This window comes from Amblyomma mixtum, chromosome 3, assembly GCF_055824585.1.
Source record: "Amblyomma mixtum isolate Tamu chromosome 3, ASM5582458v1, whole genome shotgun sequence".
Taxonomy (NCBI): domain Eukaryota; kingdom Metazoa; phylum Arthropoda; class Arachnida; order Ixodida; family Ixodidae; genus Amblyomma; species Amblyomma mixtum.
This window is the reverse complement of record NC_143014.1, coordinates 120,563,551-120,588,362: the sequence shown is the minus strand read 5'-3', so window position 1 is coordinate 120,588,362 and position 24,812 is coordinate 120,563,551. Positions and strand designations below refer to the sequence as shown.

Genomic DNA, 24,812 nt, shown 5'->3' with positions numbered 1-24,812 from the left:
TCTTTCTTATTGAGCATTCTGTCTGTTGGCGGATAAATTTGCCGATTAGGGCCTGCAATACAGTATGATTTCCTGACATGCGCGTATAACCACTCTGCTGTTTATATAGTTTCGGTGACTTGGGAGGCTCCAGGGGTTGACCGGTAAGTGAGACCTCGGGCGACCGAATGAGCCTCCTCGTTTTCTCTAAGTCCCTGGTGAGTGACAACTGATAGCCCAGCAAAGAAAACCTTACTTCAGTACTTTTAGGATCCTCCATTACGAATCAGGAAAGGGGGACCCCAGAAGTACTGAAGTAAAATTTTTTTTGCTGGGCTATCAGTTGTCACTAGCACTACTTTCTGCCTGTCTCATCTGTGAATGTTTTTATGTTGCTCTACGTTATTGACCAAGAGAATAAATGTAGCTGGCGCTGTCATCATTTCAACCGCGTTTGGGCAAGAGCGAAAGCTAAGATTCGTTCAGTACACCCTGCGGAGCAAGCAGCGCGCGTGGCGTCTGGTGTACGCCCATGGCATAGATAGAAAAGGGGAATCGCTTAGCGGGTGGCAACTAAGCTCGAATTCCTTTAGGGAGTCAACCAGCCGTTCTTCCCAACGACAGTCATCGTGAAGCGGGAGGGTCGTGCATCGCCTGCTTGTGGCAGCCGCGCGACAGTGGCGAATCGAGAAATTTTATGGGCAGCCGAAAGGGAAAGTCAGTGGAGGCAAGATGAGGCGCGTTACTCCCATCGAGTTAACATAGAGCATAAAACGAGGGCCGCGCTCCGATGCACTCTGATTACACATTGCCTCTAACCTTGCTGGCAGACATTATGGTAACGCCTTTATACGGCGTACCGCTCTTACGCGCATCAAATGCTGGCCGTACTGGTGTGGCAAAAACTATTCGTTCATATCCCCAGGATCTGGCCCATATGGCCACTATTCCCATTAAATAGACAGCACAGCTTCGAAGGGCAAAAATGTCATAATAAAAAAACATTTTGACTGTTGCTGAAGCGTCGTTAATCTCCGCGAACATTGCTGGCACTACCATCCACGGTGACGCCGCAGAGCACAGCGCACAGCCTACTCTCCGCGCTCTACCCTCCTGCCCTCCCTCTGATGGCTCAGAACCTTCGATGAGAGTGCAAGGGTCGCGGAAATAAGCTAAGCATGTCTCTTGCGTTAAACGATGACCGCCGAAATAAATCAATGTCAAAAATTAATCATTATTGTGAGGGAGGTGGGCTGAGGTTATGTGTTAAGAAAGGCGCGGCGGCTCACCCCGAGTGGGCATCATCTAGACATCGCCATGAGGGAATGGATGAAGACAGTGAGCAAGGGGAAGGGACTACGAGAAAGCGAAACATAAAAAAAAACAATCGAACGTGCGGCCACAATGCCCCTAGTCATTTGTGAGGAGCGTCGACCGATGCCGAATTGTTGGTACCAGTTACAAATTCAATTGCAGCGCGTTTCGACTCCGGATCCCAACCACGGCTCGAGAAAGCGTCGGCGCTTGCACTGCGCAACGTCGACTCGTGTACGGAGGCCATCCTGGAAGACGATATCATACCGTGGGAGAATGCAGCACGGCACGTTGTTGGTGGGCACGCATATCTCCCTCTGGAGCCTTGAGGTGGCATCTTGTCCCGGAAGAAGGTCTTCAAGCTGCGAGCGCAGATACGCGTCCGCAATGACTGTCGTGGCTCGGGCTGATATGGAACCACATTATACTGTTTCACTAACAGCGAAATACGTGACGCATGATTTTTCTTTTTTTCTTTTTTGCAACAATTAACTTCATTTCACTTGGTCTTGATGTTTGTCGCGACCGAAAGCAACAGCAGGTGGAGTAGTGAACGACCAATCACAGGCAAGGCCGGTATGGTCGCTGCCAAACTGTGCGATGCCATCGCGTCGAGTCCGACCAAGTGACAGAGACCATGCTCTGCCAGTTGGTCACGCGACCCAGCTTCTTTCCCGAGTCGGGATTAGCGCCTATAAAGCTCATCAGGCATATCGTTGTCGTTCATTCTTTTGTGTCGGCGCCTGTCCACCAATGCGGCATGGGCGTGGGGCGGGTCTATGCAAGTAGGTGACATCACGGGCGTTTTCGCCGCGACGTCACCACCAGCAGCGAGAAATGGCACAGGACCAAATGGAACAAAAAAGAACGAAATGGAAACGCTACAAAATACGGCCTCAGGGTTATTTTTGACAATGGCGCTAATAGAAAAATGCGTCGTCCTTTCCTTTCTTACGTCACACAGCCATATCGCTCCGAAGCAGTGGTATGACACTTCGAAGCCACTTCTTAAAGCACCGGTGCCCTTACTTATAAGTAGCTCCCATCGTTTTCAGCTAAAGCCTGGTTTTACCCGGTTCTTCCACTCCGAGCGTATTTCTTTTTCTACCCCACAATACTCTTCTAAACAATGTATCTTCGCGGTGTACAAAGCTGAAGATATCGAACGAAAATTAGCAGACATCTCGTGTTTATTCCAGAGGGGTGTTTTAGTTAACTGATGATTTTAAACCCATTTTAGCCCTTGTAATTCATGACCCCGCTTATTTTGAGGCCAAGGACGAAAAGCACAGACGATAGCAAGCCTGTCTATAGGGCGCTCGAGCTCTACGAAGCAAGTGAATCAAAATTTCTAAGCATGTACCTGATTTCAGTGACACGAAAAATTTTTTATGAATATGTATACCACGTGACCCAGATTTCAACTCTACTTCAGTGACACTGCTTGCACTTAAGCGAAGCGGCGCAGGCATGCGAGAGACGAAAGCCCGAGCATCGTGCCCGTATGGGAGCAGCTGCTTGTTATACACGTATTTCACTTTCTTTGTTCCGCAGCACACCGCTCTAGGCAAGACTGCTCGTGAGTCTACGTTTCAGAAAGGAAATGCTAAAACACGGGTTTTGATCAGACGTCTTACTGGTGTCATTGTATCATACGCCACGCATGCTAACGACGTCCTATTAGAAGGATTTTGTCGTGGTTCGCCGGTCATTTGATATATCGAGCGACACGCCCCTGCAAGAGGCGCTTCTCCTAACGGATCTATTCGTGGTGGCCCTGGGCACCTGCTGACAGAAAACGCGGGACGGAGAGAAAATAAGATTTAGGTCTCTTGTACTCACTTTCCACATCTCATCGCTGCCCTGCAGTGAAGCGAACCTTATTAATCAAAGCGGCCCTAGCCGGGTGTGCTTCGTTGCCGAAGGCGCTGCGGGAACCAACAGTACCTTTAATGATAGTTTTCTATTTACGGATTAGACATCTTATGATATGCGCCGGCTAGTTTGAAAGCATCATCCGCTGCGGCTTCAATGCGAAGCAGGTCAGGCCTAGTGACTCCCAGCGAGCTGTGCGCTGCCAGCGCGGGCACACGGCTACAAGGAGCGCGTCGCTAGCGTGCGTGCAATGTAGTCTTGCTTCTAGGCTGCAGATAAGATCGCCATTTTTATACATCAAATCGAATGCGATGCATACGTTTTATACACCGAAAGAGATCCCCCTTTGAGTTCGATAAATCCGGGTTCGACAGTAGTAGGATACAACTTACAGAGTAAACTAAACCTACAGGAGTAAACTAAAGTAGCATTTTAATGTTGAACTATAATAAATAAACAACTCAAAGGCGTCAAATTCCGTGTAAGTGGCACGACAGCTTTAAACATGTCATATGGACTGCATGAAGTATTGGTTGTTTAAAATTATTCATTACAGATATTTTTTGTTCAAAATGCATGAGTGATACGACAATGCGGTTTGTGCAGGTGGATTCTACAGCATGAGAGAAATTGTGTACTTGACAGAGTTCTATAAAAAACAATTAGTGAACTAAATCTAGCCAATGAACTTTTTATTCTTGGTTTTAGGGGGCAAAATTATGTTGCGAAATTGAAGGCCTTCAACATCGAAGGCGAACCCAGGTTTTAACTTTCTTAACCGGCGATGTGGTTCGAAGCTTGTTGAGTTGGCTTTCCTGCTTAGCATATTAAAGCGAAAGGTTTACTACGGCATGTTCCGCCAGTTTCGCCGCCCGCGTCGCTTTGACCGAGATGTGGGCTGCATGTGTTATTAGCGCTGACAACGTTGTGGCAGACAGGCGGCACTGCAGCAATAGGCCGCAGTGTTCATTGCGTGAGCAAATTGTAGCGATCAACCATTAATTTAACTGCCACCTGCCAGGGTGGCAGGGTGGGCGCGCTGCCTATCCACTGTCCGGAACGCACTCAACGTTACAGACGCGAAGCCGCGTATAGCTGCTTGGCGTAGTTTAACAGTAGTTAAACCGCAGCTAATTTTCTTTAATGATGTCGCTGTGCGTGTTATCGTCGCGGAAACCACATTCACTATTTTTACATCGTAAAAAAGACTAACGGCGTTCTTATCTGCTGCATTAAAAATGCGAGCGACGGCATTTTATATCTGTGCAACGTAGGAAAGTCAACTCAACGAGCTTTGAAGTGCATATTCTTGACATTCAGTATTTCGAACCACATTGCCAGTTTAGGGAATTTAAAAACTAAGCTCGCCTTAGATTTTGACGGCCTCCAATTTCACAAAATAATGTTGCCCCTAAAATAAAAATAAAAGAGTTCATCAGTTAAATTTAGGTACTTTGTTAAGTGTAGGTAAATTTAGGTGCTGTTTTACTGCATACACTGTACCAGAAATTGTTCTCTTGTGTTGTGCAAATGATCGCTTTCATGTGTTGCTGCTCCTGAGTATTATTGAATGATTATATCATATCCGTGATCTGTAACCTACTTTCTTTTTTTGCTGCGTGCCTGCTACCTTTTTATACTGCGCGTATCTTATCTGGTGCCGAAGGACCAGTCACCAGTCAGGCGACTTGTACGTCACCCCTTGCCTCGGTTCCAGGGCAAGCAGCTGTATTTGCCGAAATTTCAAATAATTCATCATTTAATTACAGAACTATATCAGGTACACAACACCCGCTATGCTATAGGATCCACGTGCGCAAACCGCATTGTCATATCTCTCATGGCTTTCCAAAGAAATATCTCTATTGAATGATTTGAAACACATGCTATAGGAAATGCTCAACTAACAATCAAGGCGGAAAGCTGGGCTAGTTGGTGGGTCATCGTTAATTAAAAGACTAGCGCATGAAACTAGGACAACTGGGTCCTGTCTCCTTTTATGTCTTTGTCCTAGTTTTATGCGCTAGTCTTTTAATTAACTAACAACCAAGTGGAAAATGCACCTCAAAGAAGGCCCTCCGAGCAGTGGAGTCGAGTAGCTGCCAAACACCTGCTAGCGTGTACCTGCTGGCGAGCATTGCCTTAGCAGGTGCAGTGCGGTTTGCCGTTATGCCATGACATAGTTCGACGCCATTGGTTGCCCCTTATAAAAATGGTCTGTAGACAGTCCATAGACTGCTTGTAGACTCTATTGCCTTCCTATAGATATTTTTTGTCAATTCATAGTCTATAGACAAATCCTAGAGAACAGTATATAGGCCGTACAAATGCTATAGATTATCTATAGACGTGTACAGACTGTCTATAGCATTTGTACTGCCTATAGACTGTTCTCTAGGATTTGTCTATGTAGAGTCTATAGACTTTGTAGACAGAAGTCTATAGACTAAAAATTTTTTTGTAAGGGCATGCACCGGCTCCTTCAGGGGGCATTGTATGTTGCTACGTGAAAGCACACTGGGTGAAACGCTCATGCGCTTGACTCCGTGTGCATGCAGAGCGACGCCTGTTCTCTCAAGTGTCGAGCGCAGGGAACGTCGAACGAGAGCGAAAGGAGCGGCCTTACCGTCAGCGGTGGCTGTTTGATGTAGTGGCCCGACACCGACAGCCTGATCTCCCGGTCCGTGCAGAAAATCTGCCATTCTTCGGGCGGAAGAGAGCGAGAACAATTAAGACCACACAGACTGCTGGCTCAAGACATATATGCGCGACTGGGATTACTTGTTCTTTTTTTCTAACTTATACTTAAAGAAATGTGTGCCACATGCCATGACATGCAGGGTATTCCCTGGAAGAAAATAGGCAATTTTCTTAACTGGCTTTTTGAGATAAAATGGTGATTCTATCGTGATCATAGCGACGGCATAGGCGGACGTCATAAAACGTGTCACAGAACTTGATTACTAGGGTAATACACTAAAATATGCTAATTAACTTTTTATTTTAGCAGCTAGGAGACTGGCTGCAATAGCCGCCGCGGTGGCTCAGTGATTATGGTGCTCGGCTGCTGACCCGAAGGACGCGGATTCGATCCGGCCGCGGCGGCTGGAATTTCTTTGGAGGAGAAATTCTAGAGGCCCGTGTACTGTGCGATGTCAGTGCACGTTAAAGAACCCCAGGTGGCCGAAATTTCCGGAGCCCTCCACTACGGCGTCTCTCATAGCCTTAGTCGCTTTGGGACGTTGAACAGCATAAAAACAAGCAAGCTTGGTTGCAATTACAATTGCAGCGGGACATCAGGGCAGCCTACGTCACTTATTAGATGTGTAAAAATGCAATGGCGGCTGCGAAGCTCGCATAGTCCCGCCTAGGGAGTGACGTAGCTCGGCAATTACATTCCTGCGCATTTAATAATTCATATTGGATGAACTCATGGCCCGCTATAATTTTCTAATTGCAAACAAGAACCTAAGTGGCAAAGTTTAAAAGTTAATCAATAGAGGTTAGTTAACTACAGCAGGAATTGACTTATTCCACGCGTTTTATTATGTCCGCCAATGCCGTCGCTATGATCGCGAAACAATCACCACTTTGCCTCAAAAAACCCGTTTCTTCCCGAGAAAACCCTGCATATAGACCACGGGATGTCACAGACTAGCTTTATAAGCGCTGAACAATGTTGGAAAGCCAGGACTGTAATTACTGGTAGCTCTGCAGAACACGTCCTGCGTCAGGAAATGGTCACCTGAAAGAGAAAGGGAAGCAAAGCATGAATATTACAAATGACACCTACCGCAGGAGTTTTTTGACGTGCTGCGTTTCTCTCAGGGTGTCGAACCGGAATTTTTTCGGGTTAGGTTGGGGTTCAGGTACACGTCTTTCGGGTTCGGGTTCGGTTTCGGCTCCGGAGACACATTCCGCTCCGGTTCGTGACCGGTTCGACCCGGCCCGAACCGGTTCAAACGGGTTCAAAAGGGTTCGCAAAAGAAACAAACTTTGGGTGGTTTTTCTACTGCACTTTTTAATACTCTTTTGTTTCACATTCCGTTCTCTTATAAAAGTTAAATATTCATAAAGTAGTCTGCCTATTCTTTTTTTGCAGTGAGATGCGATGGGGCCCACCTGATGGTACAGACCGCAGCAAAACGTTTATAATGAGTGACCGACAATTACTGCAGGATGGGAAACATATAATTGTGATTATTTTCATTGGCACACAACCGACTAAAGTTGTCACGTGATGCGACAGCTTTCATGCTGTCACAGCTGTCACGTGATGCGCTGTGTAGGAATTTCCGCCAAGTGGTCGTTGCCAGTCGGCCTTGTAAACTGCCACTGCACCGCGCATCACCAAGGTGAAACACCAAATGCCATAGAAATGTCCCTTTGAGTAATGCAGCCATGATTAAAAGTAACCACTGCATTCACCCTGGATATGTTGAGCGTCTCAATGCAAATAAGCGCATTTTGCATCATGCGCGCTCCCAAACAAAAGTGCGGGATACTCATTTGCGTTTTTTTTTCTTCCCATGGAGGCATTTCTTCTTTCTCAAGCAGTGTATAGCCGAGATCAGACAGCAACTTTATTTCATGTGTGTGTGTTGCTGACAGCGAGAGTTTTAAAGAACAAGAATTCATAGTAGAGTCTATAACTAGGCGCCACACAGACGCTGGGCCCTGCCCTGGGCGGCGCTGCCAGAATTCAACAGCATGGTGGTAAACATGGGCTGCCTAGTCAGATTCAATGCTTCTAGCACAAATTATTCGGCGTTAGTAATTGCAGAAACTGTTAAATTCGAGGCTCAGAGCCAAAAAGATATCTATACTGTTCGTGAAACCGCATCGAATCAAATCGAGTAAGTGTACTTCAGGGAAGTCGCATAGCGTCTAGAGATAAATTTTGCCCAAAACAAAACGCTAGGCACCTTTTACCTGGTTCCAGATGAGCAGTAATCATCATTCTAAGACTGAAGAAAATCAGCGTACCTGTTTTATAATTTTTTTCAACATAGAATAAATCTAAATGTACCTACATACATTAACTCTAGAATAACTCTATATCGCACATGTGTGCAAAATGGAGCATGGTTCGCGACCGCCTATGTTTATAAAAATCTCATTTTCTGTATAAAAAAGTTGTTCTCACACAAGTGAGACAGTGGATCTTGTTCAGAAAAAGCGGCAATTTCGTATGATAAAACAACAAAAAAATCCAATTAAAAATTTTAGCTTACCCTGTTTCTTTAAAATTTCACATAAATTTAATTTTTTCCTTCCATTTTAGTTCCTCCCACAATGTTCCATTATAGGACCTTCCTCGTGTTAATCTTTTGATTAATGCAAGAATAGTATTATACAAATAATTAGTACCAGTGTCGGACGTTGGATGAAGAAAGCAGCGCAATCCATGCCGGAAGGATATCTTTTTTTTTGTTCGGACGTCTTTTCCGAGCAGGAAACAATTGGGTTACTTTTTATTGCAGATTTTTTCCTGAGATTTCTTTTAGTAATCAGTTGGTTTACACACAGGGAGACCCCGTGAACAGCTTAAAACATTCCTAACTGTGCGAAACTTCAAAACAAAAAGAAAAGCTGATGAGGACCACATTGTTCGAGAGTTCGACGTTTCCTATAGAAATATTCTTAATCAGGTGGCTAGTTGTCCCAGATTTATTAACTGGCACTTTAGTTATCACAGCCATGTGTTGAGTGGCAAGGGGGATAGAATCCATGCTCAAGGTGATGACAGGTTGGTTTCTCAGGCGGCGAATGAGTCCTTTCCTGAAGTTCTGGAGCGTGAGGAAATGCGGCCCTTTTTCCTCACAAAATCAAAGCCGAGCGCACACGCGACACGCAGGGAGCTCGGTGCAAATAGGATATTCGCTGACGACGTGCTACAGCAATTGTGGCGCAGGCATCCAATAAACCCATTTCCGTTGTATCACCACATCCAGATTCGTTTCCCTCCGTTGCTATCAGAAATGAAGACACGCAGGAAGCCTTGAGTATTCTCTTTCTCGCACAGAGCGTCGATGCTAAAAAAAAAAATGTGCAATCGTGGTGCAATTGCGCAGGCAGTTTTAATTGGGCGTCTTGGGCGCCTAAATACATCATCAGCGACCGCTGCTTTTGCACAAAAGTTCTTGCGTTCTCCTGTACTCTCTCCCGTTTTTCGTCAGGAGAAAATAACTTAATTTCTTCGCGCTTCACAGCTTTAGAGAAAAACATTTCCTTCATTTCAAAAACCGGAATTGCACCATCTTTTCATGGCTACCTCGTTTAGAGATACAAAATATTGCTTTTCCACTGCAAGGGCTTTCAGAATACTCATCCCTATGCCTGCAAACATCTTGACCTTTTAATATTCGCACGCCTGTTGTCTATTTTGATTGCACACCCTTTTTGCCGTTTTTTTTTTGCCGTTTTGTTTCGGCTGCGGAGGGCTTAACTACCACACTGGCAGGTATATTTTTTCTAGTTTATTTTGTAAGATGGACGGGCACTCTCTCAAATACACCCTATTTACTGCAAGCTTTGGCGGGTGGCAGGAGACTCATGCGTGGGAAATCTGTACCCCAGCTCTTGCGAGGCTCGAAACTCCAAAAGACGCTGCACAAAGGGAGGTCGGGAGAGGACAGCTCTGATAGGTGTGTCGAAAGGCGCTGAAAAAAATACCCTCCGTCACGTCTTCTGGTGCGGGTCATTGCCGCATTTGCCGGACAACAGGACTGTCTCGCTCCTGCGGCCGCGACGTGATGCGACCGTCGTCTTGCTGCGCGCCATGAGTACCTGCATAGGCGCGCCCTATACCTTCTCCTGGAACAAACTTGAGGCTAGGACAACTCTGTGAAGCATTATCAACCAGGTACCGTCGAGATCACCCGCTGTTGTTCCGTTTGTAGTCCAACAGTGGCTTTGTTGGACTACAAACGGAGCTCATATTCGTTGCTAAAATAGTCGTCGCAGTATTCGTGAAGTTCCAGCAGCCGCTTAAACATGGCACTTGTCGAGGTCCAGCGAGTTGAGCAATTTAATATCGGTTCCTTCAAATTTAACTTGTGACGAAGGGACAGCACCGCTGGCGTAGGCACCACAGGACATCACCTTTGTAGACTGTCTTCGGTTTACCCATCATCAGTGACTCGAATACCTTTGAAAAAAAAAATTATTTTTTTCGACGCCGTAACTAATAAGGGCGGACACTATAGCTCACCAAACAGAGTTTGTGATTTAATACTCCCGTCATCAATTCCACTCAGTTCCTTGCTCCACCCAGCATTCACACTTGAACACCGGAGTTTAACTCCTGGCAAAATTTAACCTGCCAAAGGAAACTAAAGAAGCGTGCATCCCTATAGGGACAAAAAAAATAGAATACGAAGTGGGAAGTCGACTCAAGGAGTTATCTTCCAGCTATAGGTTCAGATACAACTCAGGAACGGAGAGCCGAATTGCTGCCCGAGGCGGCTTTCCCACCATAAGCGTCGATTAACACTGTGACGGCTCGGTCGAACAAATTGCATCTGCTGGCGTCACACTCGTATATGGCTGTCATGCAAGGGCAATGTGACTCATTACGACGCCGTCGAACAGTAGGGAAGCGAAATTGATTTGCGTGACATTTTTTGGAGCGGATTTATCATTTCGTTTTTTATTTGCACATGAACCATAAGCCATAAACCATAAACCATGGGTTTGTGGTTTAGGGGGGTTTAATGTTCCAAAGCGTCTCTGACTATGAGGGACGCCGTAGTGGAGGGCTCCGGAAATTTCGACCACCTGAGGTTCTCTAACGTGCACTGACATCGCTCAAGTACATGGGCCTCTAGAATTTCGCCTCCATCGAAATTCGGCCGCCACGGCCTAGACCGAACCCGCGTCTTTCGGGTCGGCAGCCGAGCGCCGTAACCACTGAGCCACCGCAGCGGCGCAGAGTGTAATATTTATTTACTTATTTATTCAACTTCCGGATTAGACGCTGTGATTTCGCTGCCTAGGAGAGCATTCAAATGCTGCGACTTTCTCCATGGGCGGCGTCATTGTGCAGCGCAGAGGGCACCCGTGTTCGCGATGAAACGATAGCCCAACATCGAGGATTAGTGCGATGCGTGAGGCAATATATTTTCCTTTGTTCTTTTCATTTTTTTTGCGAGAGACAATTTTGCTAAATGGTTCTAATGTTTGCGGTGTGCAGTGGTGCTTTTGAAATGAGCCAGAACAGCGCGTTACACGCAGTGGTTAAAAAAGAAGAAAGCAATCTTGGTAAGTTGGCAGCAAACGTGGGCCGGAACCTTGCCCGAACCGGTTCGGAACGGTTCCTCCGATTCGTTCCGGTTCAGGTTCAGTACCAAGATGGCGGAAAAAATTTGGGTTTGGTTCGGCTCCGGTTCCGGTTCGACACCCTGGTTTCTCTATCTCGTTTGCACGAAGCGCGGTCGAGAGCGGCCGCTCCCTACTTTACTCCGGCCACGTTTCCCCCCCCCCCCCCCCCCCCACACACACACACACACTTTGAAAAAAAAATACAGTGCCACGATGTTCTGTTATCTTAAATGGTGTTTAAAACTGAAGTCTGAACCTCTTGGCCATTTGTGTATAGCGGAGTTCAGTCACTAAAACCCTGTTCCATCCCGCACAATAATATTTCGGTGGTTTTAAGAATTTCGAAGAGGCGGAGCTCCATTGAAAGGCAAGGAGTTGAGCGCGCGTCAGGCGACCGCAGCTAGGCAGGAAAACGTCGCCGCTGTTGAAGAAACTTCGAACGCGAAAGCGGTTCGGTAACATTTAAGGAGATTGACTAACAAGAAAACAAACAAATAAACAAATGCCGCACAATATATCGTGTTTCCGGCAATAAAACAATTTGTCGAGAGCAATTTCAAGTCGAATTTCAGGGCCGAGGGCAACTGTGTTTTAGAAATTCTAAAAACAGATATAGCTATTACCAATAGTAAGGTACAAATTTCTAATTGCAACCAAGTGCCCGTCTGTAGTTGCTAAAAAGTTAATTATTAAAATTCAGCTAACCAGCCGAGTTAACGTGGTTCACCCGTTTCCCGCCAGCACTGGTGTTACTTTGCCGAAAAAGCCGTCTGTTTACCTCAAAAAGCTTATTTTTAACGATTGAACTTTAACTTGCCGACATTCAAAAATTAGACCTAGGAAACTCATTTTTTAATTCTTTTTTCAGAATACAATATTCTTCGAAATTTTAGGTTTCGCATACTTATGAAGACAGTGGAAAATATCGCAAGTATACAAATTATTACCTTAAAGTCATTCAATTATTACTGGTAAAAGGACATACTTTTAGTCTTAGAGCCGAGAGTTTGTAAAGTTGGCATGAACAAAACGTAACAAAAGCAGTCACAAATAGTAGCTAATTTCGTGAATGAAAAAGAACTAAAACCTGTCACTTTCACTTCACTTTGCACTCAGGTCAGATTATGACGAAGCATTTGTAAACAGAATGACTGAGGATGTAAGTTCACGACGAAGGCGCTCTTGAGTGGAGTGTGTCGAAACCGCCGAACGGGTATATCATGAGCCGCGGTAGGACTACTGTGCAGGCTCCCCACCAATGTGAGCCCTTAGAAAGAGAAAAAAATATTGTCGGTAAATGCATGTGATGCGACAAATCTGTGTTTGCAGTTTTCGTAGTACGCTTCGCTTTTACATAGAAAGCCTTCCCATCTCGTCTTTGAATTCGATTTCGAGGTCACTTTTTCGCTCCGCTGCTGCGTGGGCTTCTGGAGAATGGAGGTACACTGTAAACAGAAAGGAGTAGAAAGGGCCTGAGCTGCACTCTAGAGCATTCCTTTTCGCAAAACGGAGTGCGCTAGAAGACAGCTTACTCCATTTTTATCCCCATACAGGAGTATTCGGGTTCAGAGCGTAGTGCTAAATGTATCTAACGATACTCAGATATATGTGCTTCATGGCGTGTCTGAGCTTATTTGCGTGGAGCCACATTTATGATGTACGCATCATGTTTGGTTTGTCGGAAACCCGTCTGGACAGGGAAGGACATGAAGATAAAGGGGAAACACCGAGCACTGCAGAAGTGCTTGACATTTCGGCTGCCACGCTGAAGCCGGCTCCTGTGCCGGCTTGAACAAGGCTCCCGTTCGGAAACATCACACATTACTTTAAAGGTCGGTGTTTCCCCATCTTTTTCACCCGCATAATGTTCACGGTGTGTTTCTTAGAAAAAAAAAAAAGAAGCTCCTCTAAGGCGGACAACCTTCAGTAAATCCGCTCGCACAGCAACACGATGCTAGCATGTGCCAAAAAATTCGAAGGAACACAGGCAAACTCGTCATGTAAATGAGTCGTACAACGTTGCTGAGGTGATAGAGCTCAACGTAGAACCGAGCCACAGCCGCGCGCCCTATACTTGCCCATAGTGGGCGTACTTTCTCCTCATTTATACACCCCTTTTCCCATTCGGAGTAAGTGGCGCTGAGCAGTTGAGCTAAGATAATTCAGTTATAATAAGGGAGTAATTACTCATTGACATCCACCCGAGCGCAGCCATACGGCTACAAAGGAAATGTTTAGGGGAATCCCCCAAGGTGGAGTAGATTTGTAATAGGGGAGTATTAAGGGAGTAATTTGACCAACACAGTTCCCACTTCGAGTTATTGATCAATTCGCTCTCACCCTACAATAAGCTTACCGTCCCGGTTAGCTCAATTGGTAGAGCGACTGCTAAGGTGAAGCAGTGGTCCCGGGTTCAAACCTCGGACCGGGGCGAATTTTTCTTTAACTACAAAGTTTCTGAGAAAGCTGTATAGCTTTCCTTTGTAGCCGTATGGCTGCGCTCGGGTGGATGTCAATGAGTAATTACTCCCTTATTATAAATCTACTCCACCTTGGGGGATTCCGCTAAACATTTGACCGCAATTCGGTTAATTTTCAAATTGTGATGGTGCAAATCGCAATCCTAGTTGTACGCATCAAACCTGCAGCTATCCTTCAATGGAAAGCTCGATTAACTCGCGTCGTATTAGATGCACTCATGATCAACAACAGCAAAGTTCTTCAGAAAGTCTAAGAGCGACCGTGCATCCTTATGAGCACCAATGCACGTCATGAAGCTGCAACACCCCTGCACCTGTACATTCGCAAAGGACATAGTTCTAAGATGATAGTACGGCTGCACTGATGTTGATAGAAGAGAGCTGTAAATCCCCCTCTTCCTGGCTTCGCTTTACGGAGATAGAATTCCTCGAGAAGCTCCAAAGAGAAGTTTTGCTGGTGGCAAGTTAAAATAACTTCAAGCATGAGTGTTCGCTCAGCGCACTTGAAAACCCTGCAAGTTTCGTTCCTATTGGTGGTATAATGAAATAGCCATCGCTGTTTGAAAATGAATACTTAAGATGTGCCTTCTAGTACAATGAGTTCTGCGGGAAGCGCATAAATGTGGTGTTTGGCTCGCGCGTTGAGCGGGCAGGCAGCCTTTTGTACTGTGCCTGTCATATATCTTGCCTCTCACGCTCGCCTCGCCTGTCTCGCGTTCTCAGTCCAGAAGTGACGCTCAAATAAACTGGTTGACTTTATATCGCGGTGGGTCATAAAACAATAACTGCAGAAAAGAGCTGAAACTGCCATTTTAACTCCTCCATTCTGAAAAAAAAAATGCACCATGTTTGGCCGCTAGAAATATTCGAAAACTGTGCACAATTTCATCAGGTCGGCATGTTCGAAGTGCCTTTGATTGCAGTTTGAAAACGATGCCCGTTTTGCGATGCTCATTTTGCGATACCACCACCGCCTAGAATTACTGGAGATTTTACTGCCTTGGCAGTATAGCCCTCATTCGGCGAAAATGCCGCTGTCTGCGTGTACGAAGCCTCAGCCCACCAGCCAACCACCTACACGCTTACTGCGCGCCGCTACGGCGCATGCGGAGGTCGCACTGAGGGCGCCAGGTAACGCTGGGTACTGACCAGCTTTAAGGCTCATTCACACTTGCGAGTCGCAAAGGGCGTGCGACTCGCAGTCGCTTGCGACCGAGCAGCAGCTCGACAACACCGTTGTTCACACTTGCAAGCGCGACCAGCGGGTCGCCTTCTCGTTAGATTCTCGTTTGAAGCGAAAACTCTCGGGAATGACGTTGTTCGCGCGCTTTCGAGAGTTTCGCCTGTTTTGGCCGCGCCTCCTGTACTCGCGCTCGATAGTCTAAACTGCTATTCGCAATGTAATACAACTACCCGAGCGAAGATTAGGTTGTCGTGATGGTTTTGATGTGCACCGAGGTCGTACAAGCGTCACGATGACAGAGGCGCGCTTCTCTGTAGGGCCGGCCTACCAGCCTGCAGTATTCCGGCCGCCGCGGCTTCACAAAAATGCGCAAATATTGCATATTGTTCGCGTTCATACCAAGCCCTTGGGTACAGGAATGTAAAAAATGAATCATTTTTGAAGATCGCTGGCCAGTACCGAGTTGCTGGTAGAAGGGATAACAGCGACAAAAGCAAATTTCTTCCCGGAGCCGCTTTGCTGCTGCTGCTCCATGCGGCTCGACTGTTGTCTGCTAGCTCCGCTGCTGAAGGCGTCGCGGAAGGCGAGCATGTCTTGATATTATTATGATAGAAGGTTCACAATAAAGTGGTTACGAAAGCACCATCTTAATTACTAGCGCTGGCCAGGATCCGAAGCGCCCTCAGTTGCGACATCGATATGAAACCGGCTAGGCTTAGCGACGACTACGGCAGCCCGCTGGGAGCAGCGCAGGTCGTCGCCCGGCGCGCCCGCGAGCGGTGTCGTTGCCGGAAGCTTGGCTCGCTCGCTGATTGGTTCAGAGGTTTGCGACTCGCAGTCGCGAGGCTGAAAAATCGAGCACCGAGCGACTGGCCCGCGACTGTCGCTTTTCGACCAGGGCGACCGTTTGCGACTGTCGCTTTTCGACCAAAACAGTCGCGCGACCTCTGCGACTCGCAAGTGTGAACGGGCCTTTAGAGTTGTAGAGTAGCTATAGCTAGCTGCGGGCACGCCTGCCTTATTGAGACCATCTGCACCGCATGCGTCAGGGTGGCGGTACGCAAAATACTAAAAGTCTATGGAATATTAAGGTGGGGGTAACGTAATTCTAATGCATAATTTGAGACAGGTCGTCGGCAGATTTCGTAAGGACTGTTCAGCTTTCCTCGAAGAGTGCACGCACCAAAAGAATTACGAGCGTTTTTTAAAGCTGTCAAGAATTCAATAGTAAAATAATCAGGACTTGTAAAGCTTCAAAGCAGTCGGCAAAAAGGTGCAACTATCACACCCAGTGCATGAATGTGGCAGCCATCTTCGTACCCCTTCTGCGCGCATGCAAAGGTGCGAGTTACGGATGCAAAAATTACGGGGGCGCTTAATTAACATTATGCCATGACAGTGCAATAGCAGGAGGTTTTTTCTAGTGTTTAATTGCTTCTTAGTTATCATTTTCATCTTTGTTGCGTCAGTCTTAACCGTTTTCTTTTTTGCTGACATATTCTTAGTCATTATTCGTCACCAATTTTTCCAAGTTACAGTTGAGGGTTCTTCCCATGGCAGCCACCTTACGGCCTTCACTCCTCTCCCCTACCAGTGGGTAAGGAGAGTTCTTCCCGTGGCAGCCACCTTCTGGCCCTCACTCCTCTCCCCTACAAATGGGGAGGGAGAGTTCTTCCCATGGCAGTCAACTTACGGCCTTTTGCTCACCCCTACCAGTCGGGAGGGAGAGTTCTTCCCATGGCAGCCACCTTACAGCCTCTCACTGCCCTCCCCTACCAGTGGGGAGGGAGAGTTCTTCCCATGGCAGCCACCTTGCGGCCTTTCACTCCGCTCCCCTACAAGTGGGGAGGGAGAGTTCTTCCCATGGCAGCCACCTTCCAGCCTCACACTCCTCTCTCCTACAAGTGGGGAAGAGAGTTTTTCCCATGGCAGCCACCTTGCGGCCTTTCACAACTCTCCCCTACAAGTGGGGAGGGAGACTTCTTCCCATGGCAGCCACTTTCCGGCCTCACACTCCTCTCCTCTACAAGTGAAGAAGAGTTTTTCCCATGGCAGCCACCTTGCGGCCTCGCACTCCTCTTCCCTACAAGTGGGGAAGAGAGTTTTTCCCATGGCAGCCACCTTGCGGCCTTTCACTCCTCTCCCCTACAAGTGGGGAGGGAGAGTTCTTCCCATGGCAGCCACCTTCCGGCCTCACACTCCTCTCCCCTACAAGTGGGGAAGAGAGTTCTCCCCATGAAAGCCAACTTACGGCCTCTCACTCCTCTCCCCTACAAGTTGGTAGGGAGACTTCTTCCCATGGCAGCCACCTTCCGGCCTCACACTCCTCTCCCCTACAAGTGGGGAAGAGAGTTCTTCCCATGGCAGCCACCTTGCGGCCTTTCACTCCACTCCCCTACAAGTGGGGAGGGAGAGTTCTTCCCATGGCAGCCACCTTCCAGCCTCACACTCCTCTCCCCTACAAGTGGGGAAGAGAGTTTTTCCCATGGCAGCCACCTTGCGGCCTCGCACTCCTCTTCCCTACAAGTGGGGAAGAGAGTTTTTCCCATGGCAGCCACCTTGCGGCCTTTCACTCCTCTCCCCTACAAGTGGGGAGGGAGAGTTCTTCCCATGGCAGCCACCTTCCGGCCTCACACTCCTCTCCCCTACAAGTGGGGAAGAGAGTTCTCCCCATGAAAGCCAACTTACGGCCTCTCACTCCTCTCCCCTACAAGTTGGTAGGGAGACTTCTTCCCATGGCAGCCACCTTCCGGCCTCACACTCCTCTCCCCTACAAGTGGGGAAGAGAGTTCTTCCCATGGCAGCCACCTTGCGGCCTTTCACTCCACTCCCCTACAAGTGGGGAGGGAGAGTTCTTCCCATGGCAGCCACCTTCCAGCCTCACACTCCTCTCCCCTACAAGTGGGGAAGAGAGTTTTTCCCATGGCAGCCACCTTGCGGCCTCGCACTCCTCTTCCCTACAAGTGGGGAAGAGAGTTTTTCCCATGGCAGCCACCTTGCGGCCTTTCACTCCTCTCCCCTACAAGTGGGGAGGGAGAGTTCTTCCCATGGCAGCCACCTTCCGGCCTCACACTCCTCTCCCCTACAAGTGGGGAAGAGAGTTCTCCCCATGAAAGCCAACTTACGGCCTCTCACTCCTCTCCCCTACAAGTTGGTAGGGAGACTTCTTCCCATGGCAGCCACCTTCCGGCCTCACACTCCTCTCCCCTACAAGTGGGGAAGAGAGTTCTTCCCATGGCAGCCACCTTGCGGCCTTTCACTCCACTCCCCTACAAGTGGGGAGGGAGAGTTCTTCCCATGGCAGCCACCTTCCAGCCTCACACTCCTCTCCCCTACAAGTGGGGAAGAGAGTTTTTCCCATGGCAGCCACCTTGCGGTCTTTCACTCCTCTCCCCTACAAGTGGGGAGGGAGACTTCTTCCCATGGCAGCCACTTTCCGGCCTCACACTCCTCTCCCCTACAAGTGAAGAAGAGTTTTTCCCATGGCAGCCACCTTGCGGCCTCACACTCCTCTTCCCTACAAGTGGGGAAGAGAGTTATTCCCATGGCAGCCACCTTGCGGCCTTTCACTCCTCTCCCCTACGGGGGGGAGAGTTCTTCCCATGGCAGCCACCTTCCGGCCTCACACTCCTCTCCCCTACAAGTGGGGAAGCGAGTTTTTCCCATGGCAGCCACCTTGCGGCCTTTCACTCCTCTCCCCTACAAGTGGGGAGGGAGAGTTCTTCCCATGGCAGCCACCTTCCGGTCTCACACTCCTCTCCCCTAAAAGTGGGGAAGAGAGTTTTTCCCAAGGCAGCCACCTTGCGGCCTTTCACTCCTCTCCCCTACAAGTGGGGAGGGAGAGTTCTTCCCATGGCAGCCACCTTCCGGCCTCACACTCCTCTCCCCTACAAGTGGGGAAGAGTTTTTCCCATCGCAGCCACCTTGCGGCCTTCAGAAGAGTGCGGTGAGGGGCTAGTTGGTATGACATTATGAGAACAAAAATAACTGCGCAAAAGAACGGGACAAGAGAAAGAGAACCACACGGGACAAACGCAGACTGACAACTGATTTATTCCACCAACTCCTCTTTCCTTCAGCAGCAAAGCGCATGCGCACCAACCCCAAAAACAAACAAAAGCCACGCTCATCTTGTGGAATCAAGGAACTCGAACTCCTTGCGGTACAGGTGTACTGATGCATCGCTAACACACTTATCAGGCCCTAATCTCGCGATTTCGAAGGCCTCGATAATTTCCCATTCTTTCTTATCCCTCGAGCGTCCGATAATCTTAGTCCTATCGAAAAGCGGATTACAATTTTTGTCATCAGGCCTGCAAGTGTGACAATGCTTAGGCAGATGCTGCCCCCTTGAATCATCTAAGGAATTTGCATGCTCTAATAAACTAATGTTGACGCAGCGGCCAGTTTGCCCTATGTAGAACGTACCACAACTCAGGGGAATGTGATAAATTACATTGCATGTACACTGTACGAAGTTATTCCTGTGGTTAATGCCACACACGACCTTCTTTTGCTTATCTTTTCTCGCCAAATTGCACAAACGCGACAACTTGCAAGGTGCAGAAATAATGACCTCAACGCCGAATTTTCCGGCGACCCTCTTCAGGCCGTGCGAGACCCTGTGAACATAGGGCATAACTTCATACTTCCGCCTCTCCTGTGCATCCGCCCCCCGAGGTTTTGAGTTTGGGCGGAAGGACTTCAACAGGGACTCAGCGACAGCCTGAAGAAGGGCCAGCGGAAAACCAGCAGACCTAAGGCGATCAGCCTGAGCCTCAAAGCTAACCGGAACCTTATGTGGACAGGACTTGGCTAATGAAGCCCTGAGGCAAGTTGATATAATACCCCTCTCGACCAGCTTCGAATGGCACGAGTTAAAGGGCAGGAGTGCCTTTTTCGACCTAGGCATGTACGCCCAGCAGAGGTGGTCAGGATCATTAAAAAATAATTTTGCAAACAAGAGTTTTCAGGAAGTTCAATGGTAAAATTAAAACTCGGGAAGGCTGACTTAAAAGATGCTAAAACATCCAACGCCACCTGGGCCAAGTCGTCGTTTTGGTCAATATTTAAAAGGATTATTAGACCATTAGATTATTAGAGCATGCAAATTCCTTAGATGATTCAAGGGGGCAGCATCTGCCGAAGCATTGTCACACTTGCAAGCATGATGACAAAAATTGTAATCCGCTTTTCGATAGGACTAAGATTATCGGACGCTCGAGGGATAAGAAAGAACGGGAAATTATCAAGGCCTTCGAAATCGCGAGATTGAGGCTGACAAGTGTGTTAGCGATGCATCAGTACACCTGTACCGCAAGGAGTTCGAGTTCCTTGATTCCACGAGACGAGCGTGGCTTTTGTTTGTTTTTGGGGTTGGTGCGCATGCGCTTTGCTGCTGAAGGAAAGAGGAGTTGGTGGAATAAATCAGTTGTCAGTCTGCGTTTGTCCCGTGTGGTTCTCTTTCTCTTGTTCCGTCCTTTTGCGCAGTTATTTTTGTTCTCATATTGCGGCCTTTGACTCCTTTCCCCTACAAGTGGGGAGGGAGAGATCTTCCCATGGCAGCCACGTTTGGGCCTCTCACTCCTCTCCCCTACAAGTGTGGAGGGAGGGATCTTCCCATGGCAGCCCCCTTCGGGCCTCTCACTCCTCTCCCCTACAAGTGGGGAGGGTGAGTTCTTCTCATGACAGCCACCTTGGGGCCTCTCACTCCTCTCCCCTACAAGTGCGGAGGGTGAGTTCTTCCCATGGCAGCCACCTTCCGGCCTCTCACTCCTCTTCCCTACAAGTGGGGAGGGTGAGTTCTTCTCATGACAGCCACCTTCGGGCCTCTCACTCTTCTCCCCTACAAGTGGGGAGGGTGAGTTCTTCCCATGGCAGCCACCTTCCGGCCTCTCACTCCTCTTCCCTACAAGTGGGGAGGGTGAGTTCTTCTCATGACAGCCACCTTCGGGCCTCTCACTCCTCTCCCCTACAAGTGGGGAGGGTGAGTTCTCATGACAGCCACCTTCGGGCCTCTCACTCCTCTCCCCTACAAGTGGGGAGGGTGAGTTCTTCCCATGGCAGCCACCTTCCGGCCTCTCACTCCTCTCCCCTACAAGTGGGAAGGGTGAGTTCTTCCCATGGCAGCCACCTTCGGGCCTCTCACTCCTCTCCCCTACAAGTGGGGAGGGTGAGTTCTTCTCATGACAGCCACGTTTGGGCCTCTCACTCATCTCCCCTACAAGTGTGGAGGGAGGGATCTTCCCATGGCAGCCACCTTCGGGCCTCTCGCTCCTCTCCCCTACAAGTGGGGAGGGTGAGTTCTTCTCATGACAGCCACCTTCGGGCCTCTCTCTTCTCTCCTACAAGTGGGGAGGCTGAGTTCTTCCCATGGCAGCCACCTTCCGGCCTCTCACTCCTCTTCCCTACAAGTGCGGAGGGAGATTTCTCTTTGCCACCTGCCAAACGTGGCATGTGGCTGCTTTTTTTTTCAGAATGGCGCTTCTAATGCTAACGCATTAAAAAAGCGCGAAAATTTCTTTCCATTGTAGGGCGAAGCTAGCACGAGGTGTTTCTTAGCCTGCTAAAGATGCAAGTTTAATATTGTTACCGGCGCAAAACTTTTTCTGAAGGCCGGATCACGCAAGGCGTACCAGGCGTACTGAGTCAGTTCCCAATAGCGTCCAACCAATCCAACTTCCACCACGTTCGCACTTCTACTCCTTCGTCTAAGCTCGACCGTGGCATTTGGCCCCGGCGCAGACGAAGCCCGCCGGGCGAGTTATGTTGTGTCCCGAGAGTGGCATGGCTTCAGACGAGAGACATGTGAGAGTTCAGTTTTCGCGGAAAGTTTACCAGTTGCAGTGAGGCGCGCAATCTGATATGTGATAATTCTGGACACAACCACGTAGGGTCACTGTAGTGGGCCAGTAGCTTTTGGTGCAATCCGCGGCGCCTGACTGGGCGTCAAAGCCAGACAATATCGTCCGGAGCGTAGACAATGTGCCGGCGGCTGTCGTAGCTGTCCTTGAAGCGCTCTTCAGATTCAACGGATCGCAGGTGGGCAATCCGACGAGCTTCTTCAGCTAAAGACAGCGTGTCGGCGATACACAGGTTGTCACTGGTAGAAAATGGGAGCATGGTGTACAGAGTGTAGCGAGGCGGGTGAGCGTACAAGAGGTAGAATTCATGATGAAGTTAGCGCCAAAAACGAGGACCAAAGAGGTAGAATGGACTGCATTCGTCTGTTTCATGAGTGGCGGTATTGAAGGTGTATGTGATGAAGGGCAGTATTGTGTCCCAGCTCTTATGGTCAGTGTGCACATACATGGCAAGTATGTTAATAAGTGTTCTGTTTATGCGTTCCGTCAAACAGTTGGTCTGTGGGTGATATGGCGTTGAGTGCCTGTAGGTAACCGCGCACGAACGTAGCAGCTCTTCAATGATATCGGCCGTGAATTGGCGGCCGTGGCCACTGATTACCACTCGCGGTGGCCCATGCCGTAAGAGGACAGAGTTCAGAAGAAATAGCGACACTTGATGACCGGTTGCCGATGGTTGAGCAGCCGTTCCACAATAACGTGTAAGGTAGTCCGCACATACCACGATCCAACGATTGCCATTTGTAGGTTTGGGAAAAGGTCCAAACAGATCAATTCCAACCTGCTCGAACGGACTGCTGGGAGGCGTCACATGGTGAAGTAGGCCAGGTGGAGCGAAGGTAAGGAGTTTGTGGCGCTGACACCGTGCGTGCAACTGGCCACATATTATTCTGTCGTGGTACGCATTTTCGTCCAGTAAAGCCGATCTTGAGCGTGATGGAGCGTGCGAGTCGATCCCAGATGTCCGTAGGCAGGGTCGTCATGCATAACACACAAAATGGAGGAGCACAGAGCTGTTGAAACAACGAGCAGGTATCGTGGGCCCGCAAGGGAATAGTTCTTTTTCTATATCAGACCGTCGCGGTTGCGCGCGGAGGCAAAGAGTGGTTGTAGAGTCGGATCTTCGCGCTGCTCAGTTTTAAACACCTGAATGTCAGGAAACTCTGGAACGATAGCTGAAATGTAATGGTCGAAACTGTCAGTGTTACAATCGGTTGAGGGAAGCGGCATTCGCGAAAGAAAGTCTGCATTGGCGTGTCGCCGCTCGCTCTTGAATACGACATTGAAGTCACACTCCTGTAGACGTAGCTAGGGGCCAGCGCGCGTGGTAACTGCATGGATCTCGGAGACTGACGAGCCAATAAAGGATCAGTCACAATGATGAATGGGTGGCCATACAGGTACCATCAAAACCTCTGCACGGCGAAGATCACAGCAAGGTATTCTTGTTCCTTAACAGTACACTGTAGTTGCGCTCTGGCTTGCTGAGGGAGCGGCTCGCGTATGCAACAACGTGCTCCTGATCATCGTGGCGTTGAACCAGAACAGCCGGTGCCAACACCACTAGCATCAGTATAAACTTCTGTTGGTGCGGTGGGCTCGAAATGCCAATGCCGGAGGACGGGATGAGAGGTCAAGAGGAACTTCAGCTGGCGGCAGGAGGCATCGCACTCGGGAGTCCGTTCAAACGAAGCTCCTTCATGGAGAAGGATAGGCAATGTCGGCAAAGCAGTGAATAAAACGCCGGAAATAAGAACATAGCCCCAAGAAACTACGAACCCCTTTGACTGTCCATGCATCGTGCTTGAAATAACTCCATAGCTGCTGTTTCTGAGAATCTGGCCTCAAGCCCTGCCCGATGGCCGAGCACCAACGCTTGACACTCGACAAAGCGGCACTTCTTCGAATTGAGGACCAGGCCGGCTTCATGTAAGCAGTCAACACACGAGCTAAGCGGTCGTTATTCTCGTCGAACGTTTTACCGAAAATGCCAACGTCATCAAGATAACATAGACAAATGTCCCATTTCATGCCACGCAATACCGTGTCCATAAATCTAGAAATTCGCAGGGGCATTGAAAAGTCCAAACAGCATCACATTAAATTCAAAGCGTAAAGGTACAGTAAAGGTGCGGCCAGAATAATACGGAGCACGCGAAAGGCGTCCAAGCTAGCAGAAACTGCATCTAAGCGCCACCTGTCAGCACAACAAAGACACCCCCGGCTATCCGCGCGCAACGAGAGTGCCTGCCGCCGAGCCCCCCTCTTTGCTGCAACCCTGCCGTTATCCCTGTTCGAAAGATGCTAAGCTGGTTCGGTCAACACCGCCAGGTGCTGCCTTCATCCAGGCGTGCTCACTTCAGCCTCGGTGTCACGCGCCGTCGACTAAACTGCAAGGCGGTGGCCGCGCGGACTGAAGGGCCGAGATAACACGTAATGCCAAAACGGCCGTCTTGCGCCCGTTTACAGCGCGCGCCGCTCCTCGATGCGAGAAACGGGGCGCTGTCAGCAGGGTATCAGTCGATCATAGAGCAAGGGATTGCATGCTATATGCTGTGATGTTGATAGCCCTGCGGAAAAAGTGGGTCCGTGCTACCGGCGCCATCACGCCGCGTCCAAATTAAGATAGTTCCTGTCGCCACTGCTAGGCAGCGCGCATAAGCACGTTTCCTCTGCCCCGCAACCCTTCCTGTGCTCCGTATTACTCTGGCCGCACCTGTACATCCAGCGTTATAAACGCAGTTTTTTCTTTGTCTGCCGGATGCACCGGAATCTGCCGGTAACCTGATCGCAGAT

At 48.8% G+C, this 24,812-nt stretch overlaps 1 protein-coding gene across 2 annotated transcripts in view; it reads right to left on the bottom strand.

The window, feature by feature from the left end:
* LOC149351626 (uncharacterized) overlaps positions 1-24,812 on the bottom strand; it is a 57,564-nt gene that overhangs the window by 14,243 nt on the left and 18,509 nt on the right. For both annotated transcript variants that reach the window (XM_089580945.1, XM_089580944.1), the window contains exons 4-6: positions 6,872-6,913; positions 5,795-5,871; positions 1,561-1,655 (exon numbers count right to left, since the gene is read on the bottom strand). In XM_089580945.1, the coding sequence (XP_089437071.1) occupies positions 1,561-1,655; positions 5,795-5,871; positions 6,872-6,913 (214 nt within the window). The remainder of the gene's footprint in view (positions 1-1,560; positions 1,656-5,794; positions 5,872-6,871; positions 6,914-24,812) is intronic.